The sequence below is a fragment of the Cynara cardunculus genome (genome assembly GCF_001531365.2).
Source record: "Cynara cardunculus var. scolymus isolate 2C chromosome LG 11, CcrdV1, whole genome shotgun sequence".
Taxonomy (NCBI): Eukaryota; Viridiplantae; Streptophyta; class Magnoliopsida; order Asterales; family Asteraceae; genus Cynara; species Cynara cardunculus.
In genome coordinates, this window is record NC_037538.1 from 13974287 (window position 1) to 13984020 (window position 9734).

Consider the following 9734-nt stretch of genomic DNA (forward strand, 5'->3'; position numbering starts at 1 on the left):
CTAAATCAAATCAAACAAATACAGTATATATAGAGTATGTGAGAGTAAGATATATGTAACATTTGCTCTATTCTTAACTGTAAATAATTTGTTCTCATTGATAACTCTTGGGTAGCTTGTGACCAACCCATTACACATTTATGACTATTATTTCTTAATCATCTTTTTCATTCACAAAAGAATCTAAAACTTCAAACCGAGAACAGAAAAAGCATAGTCGTCTCATAATTGAGCCAAAATGCACACAAGAGGCTCAAGGATCCAACCTTAAATAAATGAAACAGTTTGGTACACGATATAATTAAAGATTTTTTAGACCTAGGGATTGAAGCGGCTCAAACCCAATCCTTATACATATCTATACCATCATCGTCGATGATCAACACGAAGAAGTGCAAAACACAATTGTTCATCAACCCTAAACGACCACACCTGCAAGACCATGTTTTCCTTCAATTTATTTGCTGCCACCACTTGGTTCCATTGGGTTTTCAGCACCAGATATTGTTGCTTCATCTTCCATAGTCKAAGATTCARTGTTGACTTTCGAAGTTCAGGGTCAAACAYCCACACCTTCATGTCTTCWTGCSCAATAAGTYTCTCTTTCTCYGGTGCCGTCAAGAAGTCTTGATATYTATCTKGTRTTATTGGCATCAGCAGACGGCCTTCTTTGAAGTTAACATCTGTTTTTGTCAGCCGCTTCTCTAACACCAACACASYACTCTCCCATGAACCACCGATGTTTCTTATAAAATCCCTTAACAACTCTCCGGCGCCACCATTGTTTCCCTGATCCTCGACGACATTGTGATCACCCTCGTCCTCATTCATCGCCATCTGATCATCAAAACTAGGGTTTCCTAGTTCTGGCAGAAACTTCCTTGAATCATCTGTTTCTGTTATCATAACTTCCACATTACCATCATTACTACCGCTGCAAACTTCATTGAAATGCGGGGATTCAAGCACCGTTGTTGAATCTTGTTGGATAACAGATACTTCTCCATCGAAATTGAAAGTAATCCTTCTGATTCTTGAACCTGCTATCRCCGTTGATTGTTTTCCTTTCATCTGACGCAGTTTTTGGAGCAATAGTTCAGTTGTAACAGTAGAATGATCGTCTTGAAACCCCATCAAATCCAAGAATGTGGCAATGTTCCTCCTGCAACTCTTTTCTTTGGATTTTTTCTGTTTGGCCGCCATTGATGGCCAACGACGGCTGCGTTTCTGTGGCTTGTGATGAGAACTGGAAGTAGAAGGTTGCATCTTGGAAGAGAAGGAAAGGAGAAAGAAGAAGAAGAAGAGAGGGTTTTGGAGACTTGGAATGAAAGCAGAAGTTGAGTTGAATTAAGAGTAGAATTGAAGGAGATAATTGTTAGCTGTTTCCTTTTCATAGGATAACGAAAATCTTCGATATTTTTGGGGTAATTAATTAATTAATTAATTAATTAATTTGCAATTTCGTATCAACGGTTAATTACATTCCTTCACTAATTTCTTGTTTTTTGTTTTCTATTTTATTGATGTTTTTACTGGATTTAAGACATCAATAATCAATAATGGTTAAAATGCTATTTTTACCATCTAAAAAAATAACTTATAATTTTTAAAGCATCTTCATCTACTTGTTTACAAGATCGAGTTTTTATATTTAAAGCATCATTCGATTTGCTTTGCTAAGAAACCGTATGGTTCCATAAGTTGGGTGTTTTGAATATGATTATATGTTATTTATTACCATATTTTTGGCATAATCAGAAGCTAAGTATTATTTGGTAATAAGAGTGGCATAATCAGAAGCTGTTATTATTTGGTAATAAGGGTGACATAATCAGGAGTTGAGTACATTTTTGTAATAAGGGTGACATAGTTAGGAGCTAGGTATACTGGGATAAGGGTGACATAATCAATTTCTAGAAATGAGGATCTTTGATCATGGGATACTGTTATCGAATCATTGTGATGCGATGAGTTTGATTTTTATCGTATCAGTGTAATGTGATGAGTGGTGGATATCACATTCTTGTGGTGCGACAAAGAGAGATTATCACATATGCTTGATGTGATTAGTTGGTTTATCGCATCCTTAAGGTGCGACAAGTGTGTTTAGCGCATCAGTGTGGTGCGATAAGGGGTGGTAATTGCATGTGCTTGATGCGATGAGTTGTATTTATCGCATAGTTGTATGCGACAAATTGGGTTTGTCGCATTAGTTGAATGCGACAAAAATGTGCTCATATATATGTTTGATGCGACAAGTTGGTGTAATATGAGTTTGATGTGACAAATTGGTTTGTATATGTTTAATGCGAAGAATTAGGGTTGTCTCGTCTATATGATGCGACAAAAGAAATTTGTTATAATAAAATATAATTTATTTGTTATCATTTCTAATTTGAGTTTACTAAAAAGTGTTTTGGTAATTTTCATCCTGTAATTGCAAATAAGGGATTATTCACTAGATCTTATGGTCTAACTCTCATTTTGTGTTAAAAATGTGCATTACAGGTCGGGCTCCGGTGGAAGGTAAAGGGAGGAGGAAGATCTGAAAGGGATTAATATTGTTTACATCTGTGAACTTTTTGGGAAGCTGATTTTTATATCCATGTACTTGAGGGTGTATTATGTGCAAGTCATGTACTTTAAATGTGCAAAAAGTTTGTAGATACTTTTAAAAAGAGCAATTTGTACATTTTGGACCAATGTGTATATTTGTATTTCATGTTATATGGAATATGTGGATTTTATGCAAATATGGATTTCGGGTGTTACAAGTTTGGTATCAGAGTCTGAGCTTAAGAGATTTAGGTATTCAACATGATGTCTAAACTTAAACTGTATTATTTGCATATTAAGGGTCCTGACATTTCTACAACTTTTGGGAATAAAAATAATGGGTTAGAAGAACGATTTGTAAAGTAAATTCAAATTATAGCTGGCCAATATAATCATTAGATTGGGGTTGGTTTTTGGTTCTCATTTCGGTTTTTTATGTGCACCAGTTTCATTTATAGTTAATGTGTTTGTTGTGATATACTTTTGATTTGCTTGTTGATTTAGTGTTAGCTCCCTTCTTAAACCAACTCGAGACATAACCTGGATGTGGGTTATGTTTATTTTCAGATCTGAACAAAATCAAACATGAACATCATCTTTGTAATGTCCTTCGTGTTTATTTTCAAATTTGAACATCATCAGATTTGGGTTTTTAGCTCTCGTATGGATTTTTGCTCATTAATTTATATTCAGTTTATCTTGTTTCAAGGTTTTAGTTCCCGAAGAAGATGATCGAAGAGGGAGGATCGGTGGGATTGTAGGACTGTGGGGGTATGGGTGGAGCACCATAAACAGGTTGTACATAAGCTTAATTCATATGTATACTCGAGATTAATTTAGAGAAAATAAAAACATAACAACTTTGATTAAGCAAAAATGAAAAAAAAAGTAAAAAAAGTAAAAAAGACCAAAATACCCTCAATGTAACTGAGTGGTTTTAACGGAGTTAACAAGATGTACCAAACTCGAAACAAAATGATAACCAAAAGGACCAAAAGTGAAACAAAGTGGCAACCACAATGATCAAAAGTGTAATTAATTCCAAAGAAGGAGGAGAGTTAATAATGAGTGGCAACCATAAGGACCAAAAGCGTAATTTACTCTTTCTAAAATAGGATTGAGTTCAAAAGAGAAAGTGGTCAGTTTGCAAGAAGGCATGAAACAATCTAGGGGTTGTTTACTACCTGCGATTGCCTCTTACTAGGTAAGAGGTCCTTAGCCGGTTGGAAGGGATGTTGTATACCGATACCCTTTGACCCATAAATATGCTGACTGATATATTGATCCAGTATGGAAGGGGTTGCTTTCTGACTCGGTCAGTGCTTAAGTCAACACTTACCCAGACAATTGGTAAACAACCATTTTCGATCTACACTTGCCCAATATGTGTTGGTAAACGGCCCCTAAATCACATAGACCATTGAAAAATATCATAAATAAAAAAAATCAAAAATAATGTTATAAATTAAAGTGATTTTGAATTTGATCAAATATTCTCTCGAGGGTATACTTAGAACAAAAACATTATTTGAATTCCGTTAAAAATCTTGTTATATATTTTAGATATATTAATTTTAATTTTAATTAATTCATTTTTATTATTTTCACATATTTTTTAAGATTTGTTTTCTCACTACTTTCGTCAAATATCACATGTGATATTCACAATCAATCTGTTATCGTTTTCACCATTTCTCTCTATCGTTTGGATCCACATTTTGAATCACATGTGGTTACTTATGTTTAACATATGATCTGTTACATACATTATCATATATGATCCGTTATGTAAATTTTTATACACATACATTTGATAAAATAATGATAAATATAAAAATCAAGTACCAATGATCACATATGATATGTGATAATATCAAATATCATACATGATGAGAAGGGAAGAAGCAATGAGGTTGCATTTGAGATAACAATCTAATTTGGTAATGATTTAAATACATCATATCTTCTTCTTCCATGATGAAAATCTCCTCCTCTTAGATTGGTCTTTATGAATCTATGTTTCTCTCTCTAAAAAATATTTCAAAATGCATTTATGCATTTCCATTTAGTGTATATATATATATATCCCTAAGGTAGGTAGTGATTGATACGCAGACATGATTCAATAGAACTGGACAGAAAAAACCGAACAAGATAAGAAGGTAAGATTGAACAGAGCTGAACGAGACAAAAATGAACAGAACAAGTATATGTCTAGTGGCCATAAACCCAATCAAGCATTTTTAGGCTAATTACTCTACTTTTTCTGTCATCTTCATGATTATTTGTGTTTTAAGCAGCAGATGAAAATTAGAGATCATCATCTCACCAAATATATTGATGGATTACCATATCAAAACCAAACAAGTCTTTACCAGATTCGATCTTCCCCTTACTTTAACAGACAAAATATTGCAGCACCTTCCAACTTCCCAAAACAACCAACTCCTAATAACAGAACAAATCCCACTATTTCTAATCTCAGAATAGATTTACCTCCTGAACTTCGGTCGTTTCGGAGCGCTGCTGCTCGCACCCGCTCGCGACTTCCCAAACGCCTTCATCTTTCTTCGTTTCCTCTCCTCCTCGCTGTCCGACTCGTCCCCATGCTCCCTGTCCGCGTTGCTTGCTTCCCTCTCCAACTCCTCCCATGTCTTCCCTTCTTCCTCCTCCGACCCTTCCTCCTCCTCTTCCTCCTCATCCTCATCTGACTCCACCAATGACGCACTGTCGGAACCCTCGTCTTCTGACTCCGACTCAGGCTCCACATCTGATGGCTCGTAACCCTGGTCAGATTCCTGTGAGTTATCAGAGTCTGAGTCACTAGCTTCCAAATTCAAAAACTCCCACCCTCCTTCGTCAATGAAGTTTTGTGGGTCATCTGTGATTGTTTTTAGTATGGCCCGCCAATTCATATTCAGCCTGCTTTCATAGTATTTAATGTCGGTGGTGTCGAGCCACTCCTTGATGCCATCAAGCGATGTTGAAGGGATTGAGTCGATTCGAAGCACGTCACGCTTGAAGTCCTTGAACACAATCGCCATGTCAAAATTCTTCTGTCCGAGCCCAACTCTCTCAAGGTTCACAATCTCGATCTCGCTTAAAGTGACAACAAGAAATGGAGTTTCTATCAGCTCAACTAAGCAGCTTGAAGTTGGAACTATGAAAGCAGAAGCTTTGTGAGGGACCCCATGAAAGCCAAGTTCTCTCAAAGGCTGGTCAAATTCGAGGTCAAGCCCCTTGAATTTCGGCTGTCCCCATAGATCATTAACCCGATTAACAAAATTCTGGAAGTCCATGTTGATCTTGTTTTTACGGTCTCTTTCTCTCTGTTCTTCCTCAATCTCATCTGGGTCATAAGCAGATCTCTTTCCACCTCCAAGGGTTTGCACAACATCCATCACTTCAACATAAAATTGGACGTCTTTTGTTTTCTTGTTCCCAACCATGATGTGGTTGTGGAGATGAAAATGCAGCAGCGTGATCATTTCCTTCTCTGCTGCCTGAAAGAAGGCATGCTTAATGTTACCAAAAAGAATATCCACACGTTCATCTGACCTTGATGTCGAATATCGGAACCCATTATCATGAGCTTCTAAAGTACCCGGAAGCTTCCTTCCACGGCCACCAAATGGGGGACGGATCCAGAGATCAGTCAATCTTATTGGCTTGAATTTGTTCCCTGCAAGCACAAGTTTCTCCTGGGTGACCAATGATGCTCTTTCAGCTCTTTCCGACTCCCTAGAAACAACATTCCTTCTAAGTGTTTTTATCTGCTGTACTACTTCACTAATGTGTCTTGGGTCCTTTGAGCGGAAGGAGACCTCCTTCAGGAAAATATCTGCCTGATTCTTTATGGAGCTTGGATCATGCGAGGAGAAGGGTGTGCCAGGGACATTGAAGATAATACGAATATAGCAGTTTCGGCTGGTATCAGCCTGGCTGGAGACAGTCTTGACAGTTGCCACATGGAAAGGCACCATGCTTCCATATAACGGAATGAGGATGGCCTCATTCCTTTGGTCTACCTGAATCATCATATCTCTAGGAGGAGGAAGATCGTTTACAGTCTTATAAGCGATTAGATCATTTGATGTTCTTGAAGAAGATCTACCATCTCCTGTTGCATTTTTTCCACCAGCAAGTCGTTGAGCAGTTTCTTCGTTCTTCTGTCTCGCGAGTTCAGCTTGATGCTGCCTCCTAAGCTCTTCTTTTGACATTTCATGGTTGTCTGACCTGAGTGTTGCCTTGGAGTACAAAGCCTCTGTGCGTTTAGCCTCAACCTTCACCTGTGGCCTTTCGTCCTCCTCTTCCTCACCATCGTTGAAGGAGTAGGCAACATCTTTAAAAGCTTTAGAGCTTAATGAAGTGACAACTTCATGGCTATTAGCAGTTATAATAACAGTATCAGCAAGCAATAGCGCGTAATTCTGGCTCTTGGCTTTGCTACTCTTTGTCTGCATGTTCTGAAAACCAAGTGAAACATTTAAAACCATCCCTGCTTTCAAGATTCTTTCATTCTTCTCATTAAGACTCAATCCAGACTCGCGGAACTCAAGACCGATGCCTGTCCCCGCAGATTTTGTCAAATTAGAAATAAATTCAGGTGCTTCCTTCTCAACCACTGCATAAGCAGCCTTGTAAACAGCACTAGCCTTATTATCAGGTTTTAATGCACCAACAGCAGCCTCATGGGCCTTAAGAAGAACCTGATAAGCCTTGCTCTGTGTAGCATTGGAATCAATGAGAAAAGTCCTAGCAACATTCGCACAGTAGCTATTATACCGGGATCCAAGTGCACAAATTATGACACTAGCAGAGTCATAGTATAAATGATCATCGTTACTTGTAGCACTAGGTCTGATATCAAAGTTCCCACCACTTTGAAATATAGGAGGATAGCAGATATCCACATTATCAGCCTTCAGTTTCACCTTGATTCTAGCTGGCTCCAAAATAGCCTTTTCAGTATCGTCCATCAATGAGGAATGGGTTACTTTCTTCTCCTCATCAATTACCTTCTCAAGCTTTGGAACAACAAACTGCTTCATTGCAGAAGCAGTGAGATATGCAGCTTTCTTGACATTTGTAATCTCACCAGCCTCCTTCACAGCAAAAAGATCTGCCAATCCATTTGTTATATCACAAAGCTGAAGGCTTGAGTCCTTCATTTTCTCAGTCCACCTCTCCAAAAGCTTCCCCTCAGGAGCTTCTCTTGCTATATACCCAAGAACAGGGGTATCATCATTTCCATTTGATTTTTCTTGAGCTTCAATGGCACGTAATATGGCATCCATTTGAGTAGCCCCATCATCATTCTTTGCTTTCACATGCATCACAACATCCACACCTACTGCCTCTTTAGCAGACTTCTTTACAACATCAAGTAGGGATACCTTCTTCTGGCTGCATAAGAAATGCATCTGCTTGTCAGAGAAAACCATAATCGTTTCTGGAAACTCATAACCAAGCAACCAAATGTTCAGAGCTGAAGACTTCAAATAGCGAAGATCATCAGAAGGAGGCGGGGTAGCTACTGCAAAGGCATTAGAAGATCCCCATAACTCATCTCTGTGTTCCCGCCAATGAGAATAAAGAGACTGTAGCCGCCTGACCAAGGTAGTGGCATCGATTGCATACCCACCTCCAGCTCCACCGGTACCCTTACTGGCAGGTGGGTGGTTCCCACCATTCCTATGATCTGCCATTTACTGAATCACCAATCCAGGGGAACCTGGTTAAATAATTCATCAGTTCCAATACTACAATATACTAAATTAAAATGTAGAAGATAGTTTAGACACTTCAATGTGCAGTTCTCAAGATTAAAAAAGAGATAATTCATGTCTTAATTCTCAGGTAAACATGGCTTTAATTGCCCCACATATCAAACAATAATACAAGCATTCAAATCTTGGATAAATTTTGAGAGTATTAGACCAAGTGTCTTCTCAACTAAATCCGCATTTACAAGGTATGAAATAAAAAAACAAGATACCAAAGGTATTTTCGTTCAGGAGATATAAACTCAGAGAGTCTACTTAAAAGCCTGAAATTATTGTATCAATTTAAGATATAAACGTATTCTATACCATCAGAACTAATTCTATCTCAATATCAGAATTCATGTACAAATTTCCTACAAAAAAAGTGATTCAACAATTTCCAAATTTACAAAACATTCAAGAAAATCCTAACAGTTAGGTTTCCTACACGAACAAGACCTCAGTGATATAAAATGAAAAACCAAAACGCCGATCGTAACAACAATCCATATAACACGATTACTAATTTACTCAGATTGGCCCTAATAACCATCGTCGTTTTTCGCACTTCAAAATTACGAAAAAACTTAATGTTCCCCTTTCGGTATTTCCTACAAGTTTTCGTAAAATCAATCGTAGATCTGAAAACCTAAACTCCCAAAATTTGTAATCACAACAAAATTTACCTGATCGATCGAAAAGGTATCAGACGAAAATCAGCGAGGAGACGGCGGAGAAGGGGGCGGCGGCGGTGCAGAGGCAGACGGAGACGGAGAAGACGGCGGAGAAGGGTTGCAAGGCGAGGATGAGCGAGCCAGAATAGGGCAAGGTCATTACGTATTTTGGTTCGCTTGTGTTGTATTTTGACTTCCCCGACTAAAATGAAGTAACCCTTTGGTTTTCATCATCGCCTTTTATATGTGTCATATTGGGCTCCCGCTTCCTAAAAACACATTTCCCACCTTAAATTTTCATCAAATCTTTTTTAAAAATGACACAAAAATAATTTTGACTTTATTCGTCATTTATGACGGATGAAAAGGGCGGAATTTTTCGACTAGTTTGGATTTTGACGAAGTTAATAATACGTTTTTCATCGGTTTTAATATCACTTGTAACGACTGTATCTGTTTGATTAGCAGTGTAGTTTTCTTGTGGTGAATGGGTTCGTCGGTAAAGTGAGATTGATGGAATACGGTTCGTGATCGTAAAGTAACTGTTGCTGGAAAGGTTTCGCGACAAAATGCATCTTGTTGGTCAAGTAAAGGAAAACGATTATCCTACTTTTTTGACAGTGTAATCATACTTGTTGAAATTATGGCAAATTAAGATGACAATCCTAACAATCACAAGTCGACCACTGGAGTACACATATGTATGTATGTATGTATGTGTGTGTGTATATATATTTAT

At 37.8% G+C, this 9734-nt stretch overlaps 1 protein-coding gene across 2 annotated transcripts; it reads right to left on the reverse strand.

Moving 5' to 3' along the window:
* Positions 1–4868: 4868 nt before the first annotated feature.
* Positions 4869–9176, reverse strand: LOC112520634 (FACT complex subunit SPT16). Of its 2 annotated transcripts, XM_025129040.1 has the most exons (3): positions 9008–9176; positions 8053–8290; positions 4869–7962 (listed from the first exon to the last, which is right to left on the reverse strand). In XM_025129040.1, the coding sequence occupies exons 2-3, from the start codon at positions 8262–8264 to the stop codon at positions 5049–5051; spliced, it is 3126 nt and encodes a 1041-aa protein (XP_024984808.1). In that variant the 5' UTR covers positions 8265–8290; positions 9008–9176; the 3' UTR covers positions 4869–5048. The 2 variants fall into 2 exon arrangements, with proteins under 2 accessions (XP_024984808.1, XP_024984807.1); XM_025129039.1 differs by having other exon boundaries at positions 4869–8290.
* Positions 9177–9734: the final 558 nt, after the last annotated feature.

Excerpts from the sequence above, each read along its gene's own strand:
- LOC112520634 (XM_025129039.1), bottom strand. The coding sequence starts at position 8,264 with ATGGCAGATCATAGGAATGGTGGGAACCACCCACCTGCCAGTAAGGGT.